Raw genomic sequence first — 25831 nt, 5'->3', positions numbered from 1 at the left:
CATTCGTTCCCAGGCATGGATTGAATTGTAGGATCACTAACTGTAATTATTCATGCTTTGAGCGGCAGTATAACTACTCCCCTTAATAAATTTCACATTTATCTGAGGTGTATAGCACAGTCAGTTACCTTTTTAGCCATCTTTATAGCATTGTTAACAGTGCATTGTAGTGACCTTAAAAACACGAGACACTTTTCCCGTTTGTCGCGCGTGAAGCCTTTAAGTGTATGACCTACATGTCCATGTGATGTGAGAATGTGATGCGGCACATTATCTCACATCAGCTGGAAGTTTGCAGCCTGAAAGTTGTTTGTTTGCACACAACTGTGGAGTGCTGTCGACTCTCCAGCACTTTGTGCAGTTCTGTACATCCGTACTGATGGTGATGCAGTTTTTTTGTGCATGGTGCTTGTGTTGTTGTTAATCCATTCGCCACTTAATCGAAGTCTCGGATCGCATGAGAACATTCATAAATGGAGAAATCTTAGAGAATTTGACACTATTAAACATTTAAGAGTCTGTTAATATTCTCATTAAAGAATTTTTTCTTCTTTTTGGGGTGAATGCCGTTTTTCTGCAAAGGTTTCCCCAGATTCTGCCTGGTTTTCATGCTATTTTTTTGTCTTTTTTTAGTGCGACGGGTGCCACCGCGATTCTCCATTCCACCTACAGACAATGAGATCATGCCTGGCGGCAGTGTCAATATCACATGTGTAGCTGTGGGCTCCCCCATGCCATATGTCAAGTGGATGATGGGAGCTGAGGATCTTACGCCGGAAGACGATATGCCCATTGGACGTAACGTCTTGGAGCTTACGGACGTACGGCAATCGGCCAATTACACATGTGTAGCCATGTCAACCCTCGGGGTGATAGAGGCTGCGGCACAGATAACAGTGAAAGGTACATGTGCCTTTAATTCTTCTTCTAATACTGTAATTAAAGACTGTAATTTTCATAGAAATGCCAATGCTAGAGGCAAAGGTATTAATAGTTCAGTTCTTAGAGTGTGTATTTACTTCAAAATACAGTATGTCTCCAGTTTGCAGCTAATATTTGTTAGTAATCTATCCGAGCAGCGACTACTGGCAGTGCTTTAAAGGAACTTATTTACCTCACACTGCCACGATAAGTCATCTGTAGAGGATTCCTTAAAGCTTTAGACAAGCCCTGGCACCAGCCTCGGTGCATTAGATGCCAGGCTGAGAATATAGTGAAGTGCTTATCTCTCAGCTGGAGAGCTACAGAGCCAAAAGCGCACCATTTCTGCGAGCAATTTGTAAGAAAGGAGGGGGCATGTTAGAGAATGAAACATAGTGAGTATACTTTGGTGTAGACATGGTACTTATCTGTGCGTAATCATATCTACACTGCAGTGTGTCAGAAAGATACCCCCGATTGGTGCCGCCATGTTTACGAGCACACCGGGGACAGAGCCACGCACACAGACATTCAGCTTTGTTTTTCCAAGACACAACACAGAGATATTAGTCACAATATAACCCTCTGGCAGGAGCTCCCCCAAAAGCATACTTCAGATGGTGTATAAAGACAATCTATTGCCCTGATATCTTTTTGCCATGTGCCACGGTGTGGGGAATTAAAGTAATAAATTTACCTGTTTAATTATTAAAGTGATAAACACTGGGAAACCCAAGATTAACGACAACATCGCTCCGAAATGCCGAACGTGGAGTGTACAAGCCTTAAATCTCACTCATTAGATGATATGTCGCTTTTTTCTTCTTCTTTTTTTTTACACGACTGTAAACTAGGAAAACTAAAGTAATATTAAGACTATCCACCCACCTAATCGAATACGCACAACACAGTCTCTTATGACTCCACATACACTGTGGCTCATCACTTTCATGTGCAGCGGTCTGGTAAATGAAAGTTATCAATAAAAGTCAACCATCAACAAATTAAAATAAAGTCTCTACGGCATGTAAAATAAATTCCTCTACCAATATGTGACTTTTGTGTGTTTTGCATTTTTATTAATATTCATTCTATAATTATCATCACAGCGTTGCCCAAGGCTCCTGGTATTCCTGTAGTGGAAGAGCGCACAGCCACAAGCATAACATTGGCTTGGGACTCTGGCAACCCTGAACCAATTTCCTACTACATCATCCAGCACAAGTCCAAGTACTCGGATGAGTTGTACAAAGAGATTGATGGCGTAGCCACCACTAGGTACAGCGTCGGGGGCCTCAGCCCCTACTCCGACTATGAGTTTCGGGTGGTGGCGGTAAACAACATCGGCCGAGGGCCACCCAGCGAGAGCATTGAGGCCAAAACTGCTGAGCAGGCACCCAGCACCGCACCGAGGCAGGTCCGAGGTCACATGATGAGCGCCACCACAGCGTTCATCCAGTGGGATGAGCCAGAGGAGGCCAACGGACAGATCACGGGCTACCGAGTCTACTACACCATGGATCCCAGCCAGCACCCCAACCACTGGGAGAAGCAGATCGTCCGGGGGTCTAATATTGCCACCATTCAGGGCCTCATCCCAAATAAGACCTACTATATCAAAATTTTAGCCTACACTTCAGTGGGTGATGGGCCTCTTTCTCCAGATCTTCAAATCATTGCAAAGACCGGAGGTGGGTTTGTTTTTAAATCATTAAGAAAAAAAAACGGCAACAGACAATGAATGAAAATACAAAACCGGAAAAAGGCTGCTAAAAAGTATCGTTGCTCTTAACCCCGCAATGAAAATTTTGAGTGTGAAAAACATTTTTAGCCAGTAATCTTAAGTGAGAAGGAGCGATTCAAATGCCTCGTTGTTTATGTCTCACGAAAAAGTCCTGTGAAGACTATCGCAATAACTCAACCGCCAAGTGGCGTGTGTGTGTGCACGCGTGACTCGGATGAGAGTGGATAGTGCAAGACACGACGAGTAATGAATTCATCTCTTCACTCTAATTTCAGTTCCGTCCCAACCAACCGACTTCAAAGGAGAAGCCAAATCAGAAACGAGCATTTTGCTGTCGTGGAACGCTCAGACGCAAACCGGACAAGAAAATCAAGTGACAGGATACGAGCTTTTATACAGAAAGAGAGATGACAAAGAGGAGGTAATTACTTTCTAATATTAAGCTATTTTGCTAAGACTTAAGAGTCCATAATGCTCCTTAACACATTAATAAGGTTCCAACCATTTTTGGGATTATTGTGTTTAATAATATTATTATTTGCCTACTTATCATGTTATTAGTCTGCATAGTTGATCTATCCTTACCAAGTAAATGCACGAATATGCAGTTGTTCCACTGTTAAACTTCTAAGATATTGTTTATTTCAGAGGTTTAACTATGGATATAACTGTTATTGGTAAAATCTGTGACTTCAGTGAGACAATAGCTCAAATTAAAGCTGTCTTAGTAAAACCTATCATTTGATTTTCCTTCTGTTCTGCTGTAGTTTAACGAATCTTATACACAAAGTGACAATGCCACCCTTTCCTCCCAGAAACGAGTCAGCTTTGAGCCGACAACAACGTACCTACTGAAGGACTTGAAGCCCTTCACTACTTACACTTTTCGGCTGGCTGCCCGAAGTAAACACGGAGTTGGAGCTTACACCAATGAAATCTCTGCAGAAACTCCACAGACACGTAGGTCTTCTTCCTTATCTGACAGGGTTGAAACTATCTGGGAAGGAACACATTTTCAAATGCATTCAAAGTTTTATGTGGGCCGCAAAAAAAATAAAAAATAAAAAATCGAAGATGTGACAAAAATGTCAGAAAGGTCCTTCTGAGCACAGATAAACCAAATAAGATTTTTCCCCCTTTAAATGTTTGATGCATTTGAAAATAGCAAAGCTGTAAACACTTAAAATGGAAAATCAGTGTAACAAAATCTACCTGACCATGCTGTATCCCCCTCCCCCTTTGAAAAGGTTGCATGGGCAGTGTACCCGGGGCTTTCCTGTAAAGTCAGGAGACGAGGTTATAAAAAAAACTGCGGGCTCTCCACCTTTGTTGTGCAAAAACAGACGTAAATGAATGATAAAGCCTTGAATTATTTATGTGAATGCCCACATCTGTGTCTCCTTTTTTTTCTCCTAAATGAAAGGGCATAGCTGGCCTTTAGGAAGCCTTGTCTCCTGAAATTGCATGTCAGCCAAAAAATAGGAGAATAGAAATGTTTTGGAGTCTGTCTGAGCTTTCTATGTGGCTACAACGGAGAGAACCAAAGCAACTTTTTTTTCCATTTTCTTCAAGAACTCTGACCTTAATACTCAATTCAGATTTGAACGAAGAGCGTTCATGAGTTTCAATATCATAGAAAGCTCAAAGCGAGTACTGCCTTTGTAGTTAGGGACATGTTCACCCGAAAGACCTCAGATTTATGCAGCTGGTTAAAATTGGGGGAGGGGGTAAAAACAAAAATTGGAAATGCAGAGAATTACCAGCCTTAGATTTCTTATAGAAAAATAAATGAATGTTTTTAAAAAGAAGAGGAAACTTCTGTGTATCTGACCTAAATCTGAGGGCTTTGAAAGACAAGGGCAGGGATCAGGTAGGTATAAAAGATCACAAGTTTTAACTTGGCTCAGATGATGTAGTAAATGATGTAGTTAACTTGGAAAGAACAGTGCATGCCAATGTTATCAGAATGTAATAAATCAGTCATGTCTCCTTGGGAAGTTCTCTGTTGTACAATCAGGCTTTTACCACAAACCAACAGGCTTCGGAAAGGTTGGTGACAAACACAATATATATTTTTTTCTATTTTTAAAAATAGTTACAGCATCAACCTTTATGTTTTTGGATTGATGGTAACTGCTTGCCAAATTTTTCTTAGTCTGTTTTAAGATGGTTTAACTTACATGTCATCTGAAGTAGGTGTAGCTTTTTTTTTTCTTTCATATTTACGGGATCTAAGAATATTAGAATATGTGATTTTTGTCTTCTTTGTTTTTATAAAAAAATTTTTGTTCATGACAAAGGTAGGTTACATATGGTAAATCAGTCCATTTAATTTTCCCAGTCACCACCATCCATTCATCACGAGTTGGTACACTTTTGTGTTTGTCGTTACCTTTCGTTTTGCCTTTATTTGTGTATTCCACGTTTCACTGATTTAAAATGTTTTTGATTTACCCACGTGTCCTTGTGCTTTTGCCTCATTTTTTTTATCATTTTATTTCCCTCTTCTTTTTTTCCCTTGGTTTGGTCAATTCTACCATCATCACCCTGAAAAAAACAAAAAACTGAAACTCCTTTCAAAACACAAAATCCCAAAAAAAAAAAAAATCCAACCCAATGAATGGCCTCACCAAAACCCACCAAAACCAAACCCCAAAAAACCTGCTCCAAATCCAACCCGACAACCAGAACCCTCGGGCCCACCTCAGGAAGTCAAGTGCTATAGCCCCAGCTCCACCAACATCCTGGTAAGTTGGCGGCCACCACCTGTCGAATTACAAAACGGGATCATAACGCAATACGCCATCCAGTACGCTGCGACCGAAGGGGAGGACGCGACTACTCGTCAAATCGTCAACATCCCTCCGGAAAGCACCCAGTACCTTTTGGAAAACTTGGAAAAATGGACAGAGTACCGTGTGACTGTCACTGCTCATACAGATGTTGGAGCAGGACCGGAGAGCCTGCCGCAGGTCATCCGCACAGAGGAGGATGGTATGTGTTCGCTAAAACAAAGCTCCAGCTGCAATTCCAGTCTACCCTTCTTAACCTACCCTGTCAAATACTAACAGCCTTGCCTATATCTACAAACCCCCCTCTTCTCTTCTACCCTCTCTGCCTGCTTCTAATATGACTGTCGACACTCAGTTCTTTTAACCCTATTTTTGGACAATGCTTTTTTAAAAGAAAAGAAACTCACTTTGCAAAAAGCACAATTTTTTGGCTTTTTTATATCCCCCACCTCGTACGCTGCTCAATTTCAACACATGGTATGGCATTTTCAGCAGAAGGCCTCCAAACTTCCAGTCCCAACTGTCATTTTTGAAACTTTTACCGAATGTCATCGTATTTTTCACTTTTTTCTTTTTTTTTTGAGAACTTGACAAATTGAGGACAGTGGGCAAAACAAAAGGTGGAAGATTTTTTTTGAAGGCCATTTTTTAAAAAGTTTTTTTTGTCTCTCGTCATGTGATACAGTCATTTTTAACCCATTTTTTTTTCTTGCTCCATAGCCAAAATTCTTGCCGTGCTTCAAGCAGTCGAAACTCTTGAAGCCTCCTTTGGCTCCACTTTTCTATTTTGGCAAAAAGGCATTTTTATTCCATGTTTTTAAAATCCACTCTACCCATTTTTAATGTTTCGACATTAGGTCAGTTGTCAGACCTGTTTTTGCGGTTGGTTTTTACCCCCCCCTCCTTACCATTGTTGAAATATTGATGTCATGCAGTGCTTGTTGCAGTTTGCTGCACTTTTGTGATTTTTATTTTTTATTTTTTTGGTCACTGCAGCATTTTGCGCTTCGGCTTTGGGCGAGATTCAAAAAAAAAGAGAGAGAAAAAAAAGGGGGTGAAGGGGTTCTCTATAATTTTCACCTTTTTTCTTCTATCCCATGGTGTTCCTCCAGTTCCTAGCGGGCCACCTCGTAAAGTTGAGGTGGAGGCTGTCAACTCCTCATCAATTAAAGTGATCTGGCGTTCACCGATGCCCACCAAGCAGCACGGTCAGATCCGAGGGTACCAGGTGCACTATGTCAGGATGGTTAATGGGGAGCCCACAGGACAGCCAGCCATCAAGGACATCCTGATTGATGATGCCCAGGTACAACACCCCCACCCCACCCTCAGCCAGCCACCACCACATCTGAGACACATAATGTTTTTCTCACTCACAATTACAAACTATTGTTATGTAAGCCTGATTATTTATTCAGCTTAGTTGTAACTTGTTTTGCCACTAATGAGAATTCAGTTGGACACACAAGCTTGTTTATCTGTATATGGATGATCATTTCTGCTTTTGCTGTAAATATTCTATGAAAAAATTGTATTTAATTTATTTAGTGGCTGTAGACTGTGTGTGCATTTTATTTCCAGTGATTAGTGTCTATGCCTTATTTGTTGTCTCTTTTTCTCTCCATGTTCTGATCTCAAAATCAGTGGGAATATGATGATACAACTGATCATGTGAGTAGATCAACTTCACGAAATACAAATGTTTTCTGCTGCTGTCAACCTCTGCATGCCCGTACATATGTTAACTAATAGGTTGAGTGTTATTTCATCTTTAATAACTGCAGAAAGGAAGCTCATCTGAAGCTTACCAAACTACAAGTGCTGATGAACAAAACATAACATGAAATAAAATTTGAACTTTTGTAGTTATTTGTTAAGTAAAGCTTTTCACTGTGATCCCTGTCAAGTCACACATGCTTCGAGCTGAAGTATATGTGATGCAGCATGTCAAAACCAGGTCAAATAATAATACAGAGAAAATACAGAGAGAACCCCAACAATCAAACAACCCCTCAGAGGAAGCACTTGGCAACAGTGGAAAAGAAAAACTCCCTTTTAACAGGAAGAAACCTCTGGCAGAACCAGGCTCAGGAAGGTGCAGCCATCTGGTTGGGGGTGACGTTTTCGTTTATTTTTGGTGACTTTTTAACTTCAAGATGTCAAACTGTGTTGGCCCTTTGAATTATTGTGGTTTACTCATGTGCAAATGGATAAATAGTCACGTGTAGTATGTTTGGAAATGGTTAAACTTCAGATAAAAACTCAACTAGGCTTAAAAGAAGCTGCTGATCAAGCACAATTCACCTTCTACAGACGGAAAAGTTGCCACCATCACCAAAGGGGTAAATCTCGCTGGGCGAACAGCCCGGTCACACCCCCAGCCAACTGCTGCTGCGCTCAGTAGGGTCTCTTCCTGTCAGCGAGGAGGGAGAGACGATTTGCAAAGAGCTGTTTATCTGACAGTGAAGTCAAGATAATAAACACTGGAAATATTGGAAAGAAAGGTTGTTCCTGATTGTGTTGTTGCTTGGCTACAGCTGGGATTCTCGATCTGCATCTTTGGCCAGCTGTTTAGCGTGCTGCCTCACATATGCTAAAGGAATGTGTTCGTGAAGGTTATTTTAATATCACATCCCACTTCTGTTTGCTTGCATCTGCATAATAACACATGAGCATCCTGCAACTCAAGTCTTGTGTCTTCACAGGAAATGATCATCACAGAACTGCAGGCTGAGACCACGTATTCTGTTACTGTCGCAGCCTTCACGACAAAGGGCGACGGTGCACGCAGCAAGCCCAAGCTGATCACCACCACTGGTGCAGGTAACGGAACCATCACTGCTGACACATCTCCACTTTGCAATGCTATAGTATTGCATCTAATAACAATCAAACTATTATGTAATATCCTAAGCATTATTTACACTTGTCAGTGAGCACGAATACAGCTAATTACTGTCTCATTAAGAAACAATAAGTCTTACCCACTGGTATGACATGGCAAAGCTGAAGGCACTTTTATTGTAGAAACGTAAACAGACAAAACAAAAAACCAGGAAACGCCTCTTGTACTGCGTCATGCCACACTAAAGACAGAGATAGCTGACTGTAGATTGACTAACACTGAATGCCTGTGTGCTGCAAATATTTCTAACTTGTCCCTTTCTCCATTGCTGCTATTAGTTCCTGAAAAACCTTGGCTTAAGGTCAGTACAACCAACATGGGCACAGCTCTCCTCCAGTGGAACCCCCCAGCAATAACTCACGGGCCCCTGCAAGGCTATCGTCTCCGCTTCGGCCGTAAAGATGTGGATCCTCTGACTGTTATTGAGTTCGCAGAGAGAGAGAACCACTACACAACCAAAGAGATCCACAAGGGAGCCTCTTACACTTTTCGCCTATCGGCGCGCAACAAGGTGGGCTTTGGTGAAGAAACGGTCAAAGAAGTGACCACGAACGAGGACGTTCCAAGCGGCTACCCTCAGAACATTAAAGCGGAGGGCGCCACCACCTCCACCATTCAGGTTAGCTGGCAACCTGTGCTGCTGGCAGAACGAAACGGGCAAATAGTGAAGTACGCTCTGCAGTACAAGGACATCAACAGCCCGCGCAGTCCCTCAGAACTCTTCATCACTGCCCCGGAGTCGACAGTCATCCTGGATGGCCTTAGGGCCGATACTACTTATGATATTAAAATGTGTGCCTTCACCAGCAAGGGCGCTGGTCCCTATAGCCCAAGTGTCCAATTCAGGACACAGCCTGTGGATCAAGGTAGGACCAGTCCCTGAATTTTTTTTAGGCCTTTCCCTTTAAAAAAAAAATAACAATAACAAGCCGACCTTTCCCTGCTCTGCCCTTTCCAATCACTTCCCTAAAAACCTCAAAAGGCAGAAGTTGTCAAAGTACGGAGTCAACCCGAAGACTTTGGTTCTGACATACTGCCCTATCATTAGTCTCTTTAATCTAACAGTCATTTAAGAAATGCACGTGGAGTAAGTATGTACGTCTCTTTGTCTTGTCAGTTAAGCAAAGGTCAGTCATTAATTTTAAGAGCTGGTGGGTAAGAAGGTAAGAGGATAGTGTTGAGTTCAGAGTAGCACTGCTGCTTTCAGCCTGGTTTAAAGAAGGCATCAGGTAAGCAACGATGTGGGACTTCTGTCGGTAGATTTGTTTTAAAAAAAAAAGAGCGAGAGGATGTTTTGTGTCTAAATCATATGCTCCCCCTTTCTTTTAGCAGTGTTTGCAAAAAATTTTCACGTGAAAGCTGCCATGAAGTCGTCGGTGCTGCTGACATGGGAAATTCCAGACACCTACAACCCTGCTCAACCTTTCACTGTGAGCATTGCCTAGCTCAGTATGGCACTTTCATATACACGCAACACAAAGCCTTGTAAATACTTGCAATGTACACTACATTAGAAATCATGTGGTATTCTACATGAAACCTCAAGTGAATCATCCTTTTACAGATCCTCTACGATAACGGGCAGAGTGTGGAGGTCGATGGGAAGTTAACCCAGAAGCTAATCACGGGTCTTCAGCCTGAAACTCAGTACTCTTTCCTCTTGACCAATCGCGGCAACAGCGCGGGAGGTCTTCAACACCGCGTGTCCACCATGACGGCCCCGGACGTCCTCCGCACCAAACCCTATTTGGTCGACAAGACCAACTCAGACGGTATGGTGACTGTGGAGCTACCTGCAGTGGAGACTTCTGAGAGAGTAAGGTAAGCAGAAAAAAAAACGTGCACATGTGTTTTCCTTTTATTTTTTGATTCATTAGTACTGCATAGATCAGAAGTATTGTTTTCAGTCCCGAATTGAGCTCCATCAGTGAGATACAATACATCCATTGCAGCTATGCAGTCAAACACATAATAACAACATAAGCCAACAGATTAGCTCGGAGCAGCGTTCCTGAGTCAACTCTGAATTTCCTGACCTGGGTAGTGTATCAAAATGTGTCTTGTTGGATATTTAACTCGTTTCCCACATCCACATTACTGATTTGTATTTCCTACTGTTGCTCTGTGAATGGAAATAAACAAGTTAACTTGATAGCTGACCTTGTCAGGGGTAATTCTTCCAAAACAGTCATTTATATTCATCCCTGCATTTCAGTGTAATATCCACTTCACCTGAGTCATTACACAGTGGAGCACCCCGGCTCATTTAAGCACACTCCTCTAAGCCCTATAAAGTCTCTTACAGCCTTTCAACAAAGCCCAGGGTTGTCAGAAGGCCAAGGATCACATCCGATTGCAGACTGAAGCTCCAAACCCATCTTGGGGTTTTCTTTATTCCTTTTTAAATCGGTGGTTACATTTGGACCACTATCTCCCACGCCAGAGCTTAAGCTAATTAGTTTCCCATTAGCTGGCCACACTGCTATCCTGGCTAATGCTAGCTAGAGCAGCGCCCAAACCAGGAAGCCCAAATCTGGCAGGAGGTCGTTATCTCTGTTGCCACCGCGATGAAGAGATGAAAAACCCATCTCACTTTGCTGAGCTCTCCTAATTAGCCCACAGGGGGCCTAACCGAGGTATAACCATATTGCCTGACTTCAATGAACATGCTTGAATTAATGCAGAAAAGAAATCCCTGATCAGATGATAAGAGATCATGTAACTTGCTAAAAGCATGATTTTAGTCTCTTTGCACTGTTTTCTGGTCAGCAGACTACGCTTTCTAATACGGACAGACACCGTTGCCGTGGCTCTTCTTGCTGTGTTGTTTATTCCACTGACTCCACCCAGTCCAGAACAATTTGTATTTATATAACACTTTATATTTTGCAGGGGTTATTATATTGTGGTGGTACCTCTGAAGAAGCAACGCACCGGCAAGTTTTTCAAACCCTGGGATAGTCCTGACGAGATGAATTTGGAGGAGGTATGCTGAAAAGGATGATTTGGTTTTAATTGTCATAATTGGTTATAATGGCTATAATTTTTTTTTCTTTTTATCTCCTTATTATACTCGGCTTCATAACGAGCCCTATAAACTTTGCGCACATGCAGCCCGCACACGTCTTTTCCTTCAAACTAGGAAAAAAAATAAGGGGCTGGGAGAACAGCAGATGAGTCCCGCTGATTGACGCAAATAGCTGCAGAGAGCACTGTTCATATGGAAATGAGAACATAAAGTAGCCATCAAGTGCACTGCAAACTCAAACCCCTATCCCCACCTCCTCCTCCTCCTCCTTATGTCTGTGGTAATTACCTGAAGAGCTGCATCAGGCCTTCATGTCTCTTCTCATTCCAGGCAAAGCTAGGCTACCTGCATATCCACAAAACACTTGACAACTTTTATATTTAGCCAGTCAGGATAATTCGAGGGGGGTGAGGGGTGGGGGGTCTGGGCTATGCATTGATGTATGTGTAAGCAAATGTTTCAATTCGAGGTGGAACAAGAAGAATAGCACTCGCAAATCGAATCTTGATAATTATACCTCAATTTTTAAATCTTGAGATGTCGCACGTGTCTGGAAGGCTGAAAGAAAAACACGCGGTGTCTCACCTGGTATCGGCTTTCCAGCTCGTGCCGATGTGTCTGTAGCCTTGACCGATTGGCCAAAAGTCACCCCTCTGTCAGAATTTATTTGTTTGTCAATATTGGCACTCACCTTTTCACAACTTTTCCCAAGGGCAGCTAGATTTAGCTGTGTTGACAGGAGAGATGATTGAAGACATTATCGGGCAGCACCAACAGCCCCGCAGCCAAAACAGAGCACACACAATGAGCGCACCCTCTCTAAAGTGAATGACAACCGCGCACGCACACGCGCACAGGCCGTGGATATGCATTCAGACGACGAAACAACTAGCCAGGCCCGATTAGCATAATTATCATCCGCGCTTTGTACCAGAAATTTAAAATCTGATGGCTCGTACGAAGGGCACAGTCCTTCAGCCTATTAGAGTCACAAGCGCTAAAACTAATCGCCCAAGGAGGCAACAGAGGAGTGAAAAACGGCAAACAAATAAAGCACAAATTAAACGTGAATTTGAACATGTTGCTAATTTAATCTCAATATATATAATCCAGCTCTACACATCTTTCATTCGAACTGAAGGCAAAGAATTAAAAACGCATAACAGAAGTCGTCAAACACAGAAAACTCTTCTCTTCTATTTGTCTACATATTTCATCAAAAAAATCTTTCTGATGCTATCAGCAAGAGAAGAATAATTGAGCTGTGTAAGTTGTGAATTAATTTGGTGTCTTTTTTACTGTTTGAAGCTGTTGGATAATCCTCAGCTGTTTTATATGCTGGAAATCCACACAATCTTTTAATCTGACAATCTTTTGTAGTCCAAAAAAACACGAAATAAGTCATTGATCTTTTCTTGTAATGTTCCGGCCTTTTTTTTTTTTTTGCAATCAGCGTTTTCAGCTCAGCGATCAGGGGAAAAAAAGAAGAAGAAGAAAAAAAATCTAGATAGAGATATTTGGTTTGTGTGGATTTGTTTTCATGTGTGTACTGGAACGTGTGCCTGTGTGTTATCAACTGTCTGCTTCTCACTCCTCACTGTAGCTGCTGAAGGAGATAAACCGAACGAGCAGGGGCCTTCGTTTCCAGAGGCAGGCAGAACCCAAAGCCTATATCGCCACTTACTTCAAAGACCTGCCCAAACAGTTCACCCTGGGAGATGGAAAGATCTATGGGGACTTTGAGAACAAGCAACTTCAGAATGGCCAGGAATACATCTTCTTTGTGCTTGCTGTTCTGGAGATGTCCGAGAATGTAAGTCTACCCCACGATACTCGAGTATAAGTTTTCTTCCCATTAGGAAGCCCCCTTGCTAGTGATTTCACATTCTTTGTTCTTAAAATAAAAAAATAAAAAGCAGCTGTCCGTGTTGGTAAGCAGAGAAGGTTAACCGTGCCGCGTCCTGGCTGAGGGTTGGAGCTGGCTTCTGGTCAGATGTGTTACTCTGAGTCCTTTTGAGGCGTTGGACTTTAAAACTTAAAGCTGCAGCCAGAAGAAGCTGACCCTTGCTGCTTTAGGGAGAGAAGCCCCTTAAGACCTTAGCTGATCGCGAGAACACCTCGATAACAGAGCTCCTCTTTAATTGCATCCAGTGTGCGGTCCGCCTTATCTTCGCTGCTGCAGCTAGTGTGTGTGTGCATTTGTCTGTCTGTACTGAAGACCAGAAAGCTGCATGATTAGGCAGCTGCAGGCAAGATGATGGAGTTGATGAGCTGCAGGGTCTATAGTGCTGCCTCACACTCTCTCCACTAACCCTGAGTTCAGGTAGAGCAAAAACGATAATGACGGACGGAGGGAAATCTCTAATTTGCCCACTGAAGCATATATTTTCTTCCCACTGGACCTTTTTTTTTAATCTTCACTTGGACTGTGGAATAGTTCAATCAAGGCTCCAGTATAGGAGAGATACTAAAGATAATTCTGATTGGTCAAAGTCCGGCTTAGAATGAACTACACAGAAAAACTTTGAATTGGCTTTTAATATGTATTGTTGGTCATGTCTGTCTTCGCCAAGATATGCTCAGCAGTGGCCGTATATTAACTGAAGGTTTGCAGTGCTGCTTTAAATACCTCAGGCACCCAAAAATAGGTCTAGATGTACTAGCCCGCTCTCATTCCCAGGGCGTCAAATACTGACGCTTTGTCAAAGCTGCTGGCATCTAAAAGACACGCATGAGGTGTCATTTAGCATCAGAGAAAAGCGAGAAGGTCCTTACCCACATATGGAGCGTGTTAGAGACCACTCTGTGGATAAATGTTATTTTTAACACCCCCTAACACTTTTTTTTAACCAACGAGAGTTAGAGTAAAAAGAAGCGGAAACAAAACAAACTGTTAAATCCGGATATAAGAGGGTATCAGACTGCGTGTAGCACATTTGACACCCTGGAAAGCGTTTAGATTGGGTTTGTTGTACCCGCCAACACTTTTGATGTCGAAATGATGCACAGAAAACTGGACAAACCTTTCATTTTTTTTAAAAAATGGCGCGTATTTCAGAACATTTACCTTTAATTTGTTTTTCCCTGGCTCAGATTATGTATGCTACCAGCCCCTACTCGGACTCGGTCGTTTCAGCCGACATCGATCCCCAGCCAATCATCGATGAGGAGGAGGGCCTCATCTGGGTGGTGGGGCCTGTGCTAGCTGTTGTCTTCATCATATGCATCGTTATTGCCATCCTCCTTTACAAGAGGTGAGGATTTAAAAAGCTAATTAACACACAGGGAGCACAAGCATGAGAATCCAATTCAGAATATACAGCTAGCTTAGCGTGAAAAGACAGACTAACACGCAAACACGTCAGACTCTGATACCAACGCACGCTAATGGGGTTGGCCTAACTTCTGGCGCCATATCTCTGTATCTAGTTAGCTGTCAAACAGCTAATGTTAGGGATGTGTTTCTTAGCAAATGTCTGTGATTAGCTAAGGCAGTTAGCCGTAGCTTTAAACTCCACATTCCACTGGAAATACCAGCTGCATACAAAGCCAATAAAGAGCCATGTATTTTTCCCCCTTCAGTGTAGGTGGGAAGTCACTGAACTCTATTTCTGTGCTAGTGCACATTGACTGCAAAGGAGACGGTATAAAACAATGCACTAATGTACACACGCTTTACTACATAGACCGCATACGTGCACTTTAAATTCATGTCATCTATAGTCACCGAGCATTCAAGTGTTACCAATAAGTATTTAAATGTATTTTAAAAACCCCACACATGAATTTGCAGTTAGCACATTTGAGTGCAGATGCTAAACGTAAGAATGTAGCTAAAACCATAAGGTTCATTGATCTTCAGACAAGCCGTGACTGTCAAAGCCAGTTGCGCGCGCATGCACACACGCGCACACACACACACACACACACACACACACACACACACACACACACACACACTTTTAATCTCTTGTAAGTGAATTCAAGAATGCAGCTACCCAAGCTGTCAAGGCATGAAGTGCAGTCGCCCACGATCCTTCAAACAGACACGTGCGTTGACTGAAAGTTAATCAGACACGTCCCTCCGCCCCCTGCACGCACAAACACACACTCTTAAACCCATGTAACACTGTAAAAAAAAAAAAAAAAAAAACACTTGCTGTAGTGCATTTTCACACTGAATCAAAACAGCCTCTTTTTATTTTTTTGCATAAAACCCCCTAGTGGTAGTCAGACCTCGTGCTGTCACTGCTCATCAGTCAAGCGTAGGAGGGGAGAGCTTTGACTATCTGCTGCATGTCACCGCATGTGTGTGTGCAGCCTTTGAAAGGCCCTGGGGCCTGGGATAGCTTCCCAGCCTCTTCCTTTATCCCACTACCTATTCCACGGGAGGGGGGACTCAGCTCTTGATCCAGGCTTTGACCTTATGCTGCCCTCCTGTTTTGCCGGGACAGGCACATATTGAAGGTGCACACTTACACATCTACACACTTTGCTATCTTGTCCCTTCTCACCTTTTACATAAGGCAGATTTTCTGCAGTGTTCATTCAATCAAATGTCCAGGCCTAAGCAGAATTTAACAGTAGTCCTCAAGGTTTAATTTTGGAAGGGTAAGATTAGTAACTGAAGAGTCAGCACAAGCCCAAATCACATAACAGTACCAATACCGAAGACCAAAAAAAAATCCATCAATACTATCAGTGTAATGTAAAGAGGTTTAGAGGTACAGCTTTATTCTGGCTCTTGCATTTTATTGTCCTTGGCATTCGTTCATATAAAATTTGAGATAATACAAAGGTGACTTGAAAGTGAGCATGGACTGCATATGCGGCTGGCTTTGGTCTTTCCATTCGTGGCAGGCAGATTTACACATCGATTACCCAGCCAGTGTCACTGCCACATTAGGGAACATTTAGTGCATAACCAGCATATATTTCTCTTGTCAAGATCAATTTTTATGTGACAAAAGTCGCCTCCTGTGCAAAACAAATGGAAACAAGCATGTTCTGCTGAGCTATAGGAAAGGGCGCGGGTATGACGAGCAGAGAGAAACAGAAGTCAGGGCCAACTAGGGTTGCGGTGCGATCGCAAGCAAGGTATCCTCATCAGTGCTTTAAATCAGTATTATCATTATTGTTAGAGTCATATCACATTAATCTGCCTCACTGTAGTTTCATGTGGGCATTTAACACATAGAACAGAAGGGCAGTGCTCATTTGTGTTTGTTTGATTTTTAAATTGGTGCTTAACGTTACTGCGTTTGCAGAGATGCTCATTTATTGCTCTCTCTGACTTGCAGCAGTACTACTACTCTGTTTTCGTGTGCTTGGGCCACAGTGTACCGTATACATTACAGAGAGTGGATATCTCAGTCTTAACGAGAGCACATGCACCCCCGCTGATGTTATCGTTATTAGCGATCTCGCAGGGGGGGACGACAGGATGGTCGGACTGCCGAATCAATAGAGCGCGATCGTTTTGTTTTAAATAAAACAAATTTGAACGCTCTTATGTGCTTGACTTGCACACATTCATCCGAGATCCTGATCCCACTTGAACGTGCCGACGTCGTGACTTTAATAAATGCAACAGTGGTAGGCAGGAGAAGGCAGACACAGCAATTAAGAGTCAAGAGATGACTTTTATGCTCGAACAAGAAGCAATCAGCTGAAACTGCTTGAAATAGCAGAGATACAATGTACAAATCTTGGATGCACCTGGGAAACTGTAGCATTTGAAACAAAGAGCCCCAAGGCTGCATAATTGAGCATAATCTCTGAAGTGAAGCATCACTAATCTCGCACGCGAAGCAAAAACTGAGATATGATTGGTATCGTTTGTCTCTCATGCAAGCCAGCCATTTACTTATTCTAAGGAAAAGTTTATGGCATTCTCCAGTATACAAAGTCAACGGTCTTACCACCTAATGTTTTGTTGATATTTCTTTTCTTGCTCACCAATGGAGCAGCAAGCCGGACAGGTAAGAGTGAGAAAGAAATAGATAAAGACCTAATTCCTTTCAAAACCCTTTTTTTTCCCCCTCGTCCTTGCTGTGCATATGATACCTAAACCTATAGAAACTGCTGTCTCTCATTTGGAGTTGAAATGACCTGGGAAGCATGTTGCTTACATCTGCTGTGTATGATAGGAGGAGATCAAAGCACAAGCAGCTTGACCTTTCCAACTGCTAATTAACTTTGTATTCGTGGTGCAACATGGCCCCCTAACTTGCTTCTTTTTTAAAGAATGAACTACATTTACATCTGTGAAAGTGGCACTTGATTCGAGAATCTAACAAAACTAAAAAGGGAGTGGAGCAAGTTTTCTCTGAAACAAAAAACACTATCAATATATAATGTAATGCACTCTTAAACCAACCCCAGCTACAGCTTCCAAATTACTAAAAAGTTGTATCCAAACCTTCGCCTGACATTAGTAGTGAAAAGTGAACAAAAGGTTTTGCTAAAGGTAGTATTTACTGTCTAAGGGCGTATTGTACTTGATGGCTTTATACTATAACGTGATGTTATTTTGCCTACCTCTTATAGCCCTATGTACTACAAGAATGTAGCCCTGTCACTTCCTTAATTACATATGTGCCTTCATTATTCATGAGACCGCGAGGCAAGCTTTGAGGTTACACAATAACAATTAAGAGTTTTGAGTACAAATTAGTCAAATAATCTCCCGGAATTAATTAAAATTGACAATTTGCTCCACAGAAAACGAGCCGAGTCTGAAGCTAGAAAAGGTAGTCTCCCCAACAGCAAGGAAATGCCACTTCATCATCCCACTGATCCAGTTGAGCTGCGACGTCTCAACTTCCAAACACCCGGTAAGTATCCCGAACGATGCCACATGTTGTCGTCTTGGTGTGGTGTGAATTTAAGACTGAGGATGTCAGTGCTACTGAGTGCTTGCTTTAATTAATTCAGCTAGCCTAATATGACCTCACTGTAAGAAAACACATCATCTTTGCAGTGAGATTGGCACAGACTGTGTGAGCAGTTTGCAGGTAGATAATGGACAGGTGCTTGAGAAGACACAGAGGGTCAGCACTGACACGGGCCTCCCTGGAGACATTTCTCAGGGAGGAAATGGAGAGGCAGAAATGTGAGCTTGACAGTTTCGTGACATCTGTCATCTTCCTCTGCACCTGGGTTATCCAGGTCATCCAGACCTGTCACTCTGTAGCGGTGTAGTCCTGTTAGGACAAGGAACATCGCGGAAGTTGAGCAAAATACAGAACGTCCGTGTGTTTCATTCGGTATGCAGGCCATAGGGATACGAAAGCGGTGACAAGCTGTAAACAGCGATGTTTACTCGCGCCGACCTTTAGTGCTGAGGTGAGCGGTCGCGCCGTGGCTCAGTCGTGCGGTCGTTTCTCGCCTCGGGAAAAGACGGGAGTCACAGTCCATTTATCGCCTGGAAAGGTGGCATGCATCTTTGCCTCCATGCTGACCAAGAGTGGCACACTTGACTGCCGTTTGAGTTCCTCTGGCACTCGCTGCTTTGGGACAGGTGTTCAGAGGCTGCCAATAATGCCATATTTTTCAGGTCGGCTAGTATGAAAGGAGGATGAATTATCCCCGCAGGCTCATTTTTGCTAAAGATTATGCATATTTATGAATGCTCTTCAATGATTTTAGGGGCCATTACAGAGTGTTTCATCCCAGCAGAGGGGTATTTTTCCTTTTGGCTCAGAGTGATCTCAACTATCCTTCCACTATTTCGCTCGCCTCTCAAGCCATCACTTTTCCCCCCAAACAGCCTTTTTGAGAGCTGATATCTTGGCTCAAAAAGGGCCAAACATTTCTTTTTCCTACCACCTGACCACTTTCTCTCAAGTCCTGAAGCAGCTTCTACATTAGAACACCTCTCTCCCCTACTCTCTCTCAGCTCTTTACCCCGTCAATGGACATTTTCATCTTAAGGACGCTTGATGTTTGAGCGACAGTGTGTTGGAAAAGGTACCTTCATTGTCCCCCAGTGGTGGAAATGGATTTTGAGTAGTGGGTTGCAATAGAAACGGCCTTTGCCGTCTTTCAGAGAGACGCGAGAGTGGGTGGGAAAACGCTGCAGCTTCCATTAGCTAATGCCCACTTGTGCCAGAAACCAAAATGAGATATCACCTCTGCAGAGACAGACTAACACCCAGCTGGTGTGTCATAATGGCACATAAATTCTTAAGGAGTCTTGTTGAATTTTCTTTCATCTTTTTCCCTTTATCTAAGCTCTTAAATATACTGACACCTACACATAAACTATTGCATTGCTATTATACTGACAAGCCTCCAAGTAGCATGTTCAATACGTTCTCACCCCAGAGCATCAAACACTAGAGCAAAAGAGACAGGACTTTTAAGACACTTGGTGAGGCAAAAATCTGCCGATATTCTTTTTCTTTCAGACACATAAAATATAAGCAGATCCCCTGACGTTTCGTCTGTGTATTGATGAGTTCTTGCTAAGATAGTGTGACACTGCAGCTTAAAAATAATCTTGTTGTACTGTCACAAAAAGCTACTCCTTTAAGCTCTTCTAAACTGCTCAGATTAGCGGGTTGTTTGTAGCGTTTCAGTTCATATCAGTTGTATTTATATAGCAGCAATTCACAATAACATTCCCCTGAAGGTGTGTTATATTGTAAGGTAAAGGCCCCACACTAATAGAGATAAAACCCCAACAATCAGATGGCAGACTATGAGCTAGCACTTGGCAACAGTGGGAAGGAAAAAGTCCCTTTTCAGTAGTGTAGCCAACAGAGAGGTTGCTCTGTGGTGGACAGGCTATCCACATAGTTAATAGGGTGCTTCTCCAATCTCTTCTATAGTTTTTTAACTTTCATTCATCAGCTGTTATAAATGGCGATATCGGTGTATCTGCAAACAGGTAATATCAGGCGATATATATCAGCAGGGCAAAAGTATCAGCTTTAATAAAGTTAGTTATCTGCTGTTATTTTGCATTGATCTCTTGATGCACTGGTTGCAGCAACACTGGATCTTAAGCAATGACGATGCTCACATTTGCAGAGTATGGTACCGACATAAGTTAGCCTGCCAGGAGATAGCGGTTTGTATCTCATTTTGGACTCTGTGTTGCTTGATTTCATTTTGCTTTTTACTTGCTTTATGCTTCTTAGTTTTCGATACCATAAAGAGAAAGAGATTATAGTTTGGATAAATGTGTGAAACCCCACAACAAACCCTGCAAGTCGAAAAATGTGCCGCTTCCAAAGGCTTGTTTTAAAAAGGACATTATTGGACAAGCTGGGAATGAATGCTTGGTCTAGCTATCGTCATAAGCCAGTGTCGTCTCACTAACAACAAAGGCCACCTGTGAGACACAAAAGCAGAGTTTGAGGGAGGATCGAGAATCAGCTGATACATTACAATGCCGGCGGTCAAGTGTAAAAACAGTGGCAAATAAAGCGGTCGCAGTGATTTGCGATTCTGTTCCTCGTATGCTTTCTTATTTCCATGAAATAAGCATGGTGGCATAGCAAAGCTTCTGGCATGGTGATTTGTATGTTACTAATGAATGTCCCATTTAGAAAACACATAATCATGCAGCTCCCTCTTGTCACATTTCAATTTCTACCTTCTCTTTGTAAAGACAATAGTCATCACATTGCTCTGACGTCTGCAATATATTTAATTCCACCGCCGTTTCCTCCACAGGTTCAGGTGCGCCCAGTCACCCCAGTAACCTCCATTTGTCAAGTTAGTTGGTCTCGATTACACATTTGACACGACTTGTTTTTGGAATACTTTTTTTTCAGCTTTAACTCCTTTCTTTTCTTTTTTTTTCTGCCAAGCCTTGTATCTCCATCCCCATCTAATCCATCTTATGTTAACGCTATATCATCACAGGAGGCGGAGTTTGAAATGACAGCCTTGAAACCATGTCATCACTCAAAGCAGACGTCAACATCTGGCCTAACATTGAATGTCTTTTCGTTTTGTTTCGTTCTGTTTGTTTTGGGATGTTCGTTCGTGTCTGTGCTTTAATGTCATGCTAACTGTCCACTGCAGCGTGAATAACGTTCTTCTCTCTCAGTAGGGAGAGGTCCCAGTGGGGGCAAAGTGTGCTCGGTGACTCCTCATTGGCTTCTGTGCCCATATTCTCTTTACCAGCATGGTCACTGCTTTGAGTGAACAAACTAGCCTAACAACGATCCGCTCTTCCATTTTCCCTGTTGTAACCACATGCCGCTTATCTAATGATTCACCATTTGCTTGTGCTTGGGTGATGCCCTCTCAAAAGACTTGGGGACTGACCTTGGGTCCAATGTGATTGGCAGGTATGGCCAGCCACCCTCCAATCCCTGTCATGGAATTAGCGGATCATCTGGAGCGCCTGAAAGCCAACGATAACCTCAAGTTTTCACAGGAGTACGAGGTGAGTGTCGGAAAATTCCTAATGTTGATTGAGCTCTGTGAGTGTGAGTCAGCTGCTTAAACGGCAACTTTTTGGGGGAGTGTTGGCCAAATCACATAAATTTACTTAATTAATATTAAATTAATGATATTTAGCTGCATGTGTTTGGTGGCTGGCTTGCCGGTAGGGGTGTTGGCAACTACTTTCATCACCAAACTAAGGCTTTAGGCTGTTTGACATGTCAACACAGGTATAATTAATAACACTAATAATGGCACATTCCATTTCTAGTTCCAGGACCCTGCTATTGTGCCTGCTGGCTCAGTGACATTGCTTCCCGAGGCAGCTGAATGGGTTATTAATTTCATTAGTAACACCTGTGCTTTTTTCCGCTTTGACAAGTGTATGCTATAAAGTAAGCCTACATGACTAAAATGTCACGGCAGCAGCCACAACATATATCATTTTATGATTTAAAGGTGAACTCTCGTCATTAAAAATTATGCTGTTGGTGCTTCCAGTATCTAAGTGGGTGGGAAAATAGATAGATAGATAAATGATATCCTGTGTTTGGTGGCTCATTTTGTCACCCAATATTAATTTATAATGAACAGGGCTGAAGGGGTGTCTCTAGTCTTCAGCTGACTCATCAGATTTCATCATCCTCAGTCAGACAAACTCCAACTCCACTGTTTTGGACTGCAGCTAGCAGCGCTGGCTCTGCTCTGCTCTGCTGTGAGCTGCAGAGCTACTCTCACCAGAACATGGAGTCATGGAAAACTGGCTCATGTGCGACTCCACCAAGATCACCGAGGTTACAGAGCAGCATGGGCTACCATCGCTGGCTGCAGTTTATACGTTGTAGTTGGAGTCAGACTGTGGAGCATAGCAGGCCACAATTAAGTACATAACAATGAACGTATTTGCAGAGAGATGCCTAAACAAAGTTAATGATAAGAACATGTTAATAGAAGCCATAGCTGTGTGTCTCCTTGTATGTGTGCATGTATCAATGCTATGGAAAACACTCCCATCTAAACATTAACTACTGTCACCTATGCATACTGACCATGACAATCATCAGGATAAAAGTGCATTAATGAACAAGTGTCATGCAATCAGGCCTTCGGGTTCCCTTACCTGCTGACTGTATTCAGGCAGTTGTAATTGTTACCTGCGTATTGCCATGTAGATGAAATTACACTGGCAGAACACTCATGGTACCTCAAAATACATGCAAGCAAGAGGTGCTTTCTGTACGAGATATGAACGGTCACCTTTTCCCTGCCAATTTCTCTCTGCAGGTCCTTCAACAACTCCAAAATCTATGAGGTCACTGCATGGGTGCCTGCCAAGCTGCCCAATCATTATTGCAGCTTAAGTACATTGAATTCCAATTTCATAGTGCTTACTCGAGAGCAGTGGAAAGCAATTTTGCGAGCACAATGAAATAAAGATTCCTATTATGAGCAATGTTGCAGCCCACTGTTTCAACATATTTTGATAAAATATCAGGCTAAGCCTGCGGTTTGTCTCCCACATATTTATGCTTAGGTGATTTCTGCAGACAAAGAACTCGGTCTTAAAATAAATTCCCATTGGGCTTAAATGTAAAACACCAAGTTAATCATACACACCTCTGTAATATTTGTTTAACCCTAAACTGCTTATATGTTTATACTTGTTAAAGATAAAGAAACTATGAGCAATAAATTGCACCAAAATGCCAGATTTTGATCTTATTGATCAAAAAAGTACGATCATTCTCATATTTTGCTATTTTGCACTTGGTCTATCGTCGCCTTCATTGGAGATTAACTCAAAAAAAACAAAAATCATTAATAGCACAGGAACAATATTTTCCTGTTAATGCGAAATGAAACTCTATCTATCATGTCTTTATGTTTTCCCTTTGTCATATTACATTTTATAGTTCATTTCTCTGCAACAGGGGACCGTTATCAAGCCCTGCTTAACAAATCTGAAGGAGGGCCTGGATATCAAAACTGAACTAGTCTCGAGTGTAGCGCTCTACTATGAGCCATAAAATCCTGCTAATCAAATAAGAAAAGCTGATGTGAACACAAGCAATTTCCTCTGTGACCAATTCAGAATGCATTATTTTGTTAATCTAATCTTTTATATCTAGAGGTTATTTCATGCCAAAAACAACACAGTTCAAATAGTTTTCCCACATTTCTGTTTTAACATTTGCACAGCAAAAGAGTGAACTTTGTGTCCAGTGTGTGTAGACACCCCACTTTCTAAAAAGGCTATTGGATAGTAGTACCCAAATCAAGTATGGGAGATTAAATGTGTGGGTAAGACTGATCTATGGACTCAACAACTTCACATCTTTGTGTATGCAGAGCGGGTGTTGTACTGTACGCACTGGAATAAAGTCCGTGTTCCACACACATGATGTTAAAACAGTACCCTTCAACCTTTCAGCATCCCCGGTCTAACAACAGCACCAGACGTGACCTCGAGCCCCAGGCACACTCTTAAAGCGGTTTATTTAAACACCCGCATAATGTAATAGATATGATTTTCATTTTCACTCGTTGTGAGGTGAAATGCATTTTTCAGTGGGCATTCTGACAACACGCGCTAGGAATCGCCAAAGAGTGAAATTCAATCTTGTTTTACGTGCCAAACGGAGCCAAATAGTTTCACTGCAGTCACAAAACAAATATCTTCTCTCTTACAGTCCATCGACCCTGGCCAGCAGTTCACATGGGAGCACTCCAACCTAGAGGTCAACAAACCAAAGAACAGATATGCCAACGTGATAGCCTACGACCACTCCAGGGTCTTGCTCTCAGCTATTGACGGTATGTCGCCCACCTACATCCTCGCTCCTAACTGCTGTATCGATTCTGCAGATAGCCGGTGCAGCCTCATCTTTGGGACCTCGGGAGTGCAACCAGACTGTACTTTTAAATTATATTCCTTCACGAGCATGGCAGCCTGCTTATTTGTTTTGATACCCCAGGTGCTTGCAAAGAAAAGGGAAAAAAATGGCCTCGGGAGAAAGAAAGAAAGAAAGAAAGAAAGAAGAAAGAAAGAAAGAAAGAAAGAGAAAAAAAAAGGCACTTCTGTCTTAAAATGCTGAAGCAAGCATTCAAATGAAACTAAACAATGACCCACAGTTAGGGATACAAGTGTGTTTCACCGGCATTTGTTTCTTTGCTGCTTTATTACACTTCAGGGTTACATTTTGCATTAAGCCGAGGCCTGTTTTTAAGCAGAATTTGCACGCTGAATCCAGCATACACACACAAGCGTGACTTTTTTTGTGACTTTTTTAACCTAGTCGAACTCGACAAACTCACAACAACCCACAAGCTTGCTGGTGCTGATTTAGTGCAGAGTTATACAGAAAGGACTCATTCATGGTTTTGTACTTTCAGAGTCGAACTTGAGCCCATTACAGGCTCGATTTGAACCCCACCAGTACGCTGCTCACTACATTAAAGACGCGTTGCTCACGAGTTTCTAATGAATGAAAGCACATTTTGAAATGGACAGTTAAGTGCCGACTCCTTCACCACTTTATTGGATTAAACACAACTTCACATACAGCTATTAATTAAGCATTTCCACTGAACTGCTCTCGGGGGGGCGAAGGCAAATAAACAAATTAGTAAATGGATAATGTGACAACAACAGATAGAAACAGCCTTATAGAGCCCCCCACACCCACACTTCTTTTCGCAAGTCTCTCAGAAACAGCACACAGCTTGAGCACTGATGGAGCTCCATTAGCCAGACGTATAAACACATCTGTACAACCACATTGGAGACTTTGTGCTGCGGAAAGTGAGTAGTTCTCAGCCAGGGGGACATCAGGGACTTCCTCTATTCTTGCTAAAGCTTAAACAAAGCCTTTCGGCAAGCAATGTGTCTATTGTTTACTTTGATTGAGTTCTTTGAATGAAAGGGATTTGGGATTTCACATCAGAGTCTGAAGACGGAATTCACTGATGTGGGGGGACGGATCAACCGAATCTTTGGCAAACAGGCGGCCCTTTAATTGCGGTGACGTTGCTGAATT

General features: G+C 42.4%; 1 protein-coding gene across 5 annotated transcripts in view; it reads left to right on the top strand.

Annotated features, from left to right (window-relative positions):
• LOC308402910 (receptor-type tyrosine-protein phosphatase delta-like) overlaps nt 1-25831 on the top strand; it is a 421888-nt gene that overhangs the window by 377663 nt on the left and 18394 nt on the right. Inside the window, exons 15-32 of one of the 5 annotated variants that reach the window (XM_080892053.1) lie at nt 634-903; nt 2031-2612; nt 2941-3086; nt 3481-3625; nt 5354-5659; nt 6570-6763; nt 7102-7128; nt 8163-8280; nt 8641-9228; nt 9692-9792; nt 9927-10183; nt 11255-11348; nt 12994-13203; nt 14484-14644; nt 18114-18226; nt 21075-21116; nt 21698-21795; nt 24485-24608. In XM_080892053.1, the coding sequence (XP_080748179.1) occupies nt 634-903; nt 2031-2612; nt 2941-3086; nt 3481-3625; nt 5354-5659; nt 6570-6763; nt 7102-7128; nt 8163-8280; nt 8641-9228; nt 9692-9792; nt 9927-10183; nt 11255-11348; nt 12994-13203; nt 14484-14644; nt 18114-18226; nt 21075-21116; nt 21698-21795; nt 24485-24608 (3576 nt within the window). The remainder of the gene's footprint in view (nt 1-633; nt 904-2030; nt 2613-2940; nt 3087-3480; nt 3626-5353; nt 5660-6569; nt 6764-7101; nt 7129-8162; nt 8281-8640; nt 9229-9691; nt 9793-9926; nt 10184-11254; nt 11349-12993; nt 13204-14483; nt 14645-18113; nt 18227-21074; nt 21117-21697; nt 21796-24484; nt 24609-25831) is intronic. The other 4 variants (XM_080892054.1, XM_080892055.1, XM_080892056.1 and 1 more) reach the window with 4 other exon arrangements.

Source organism: Rhamphochromis sp. 'chilingali' (assembly GCF_963969265.1).
Source record: "Rhamphochromis sp. 'chilingali' genome assembly, chromosome: 1".
Lineage (NCBI taxonomy): Eukaryota > Metazoa > Chordata > Actinopteri > Cichliformes > Cichlidae > Rhamphochromis > Rhamphochromis sp. 'chilingali'.
The sequence above is the reverse complement of the archived record's forward strand: the minus strand, read 5'-3'. Positions and strand labels throughout refer to the sequence as shown.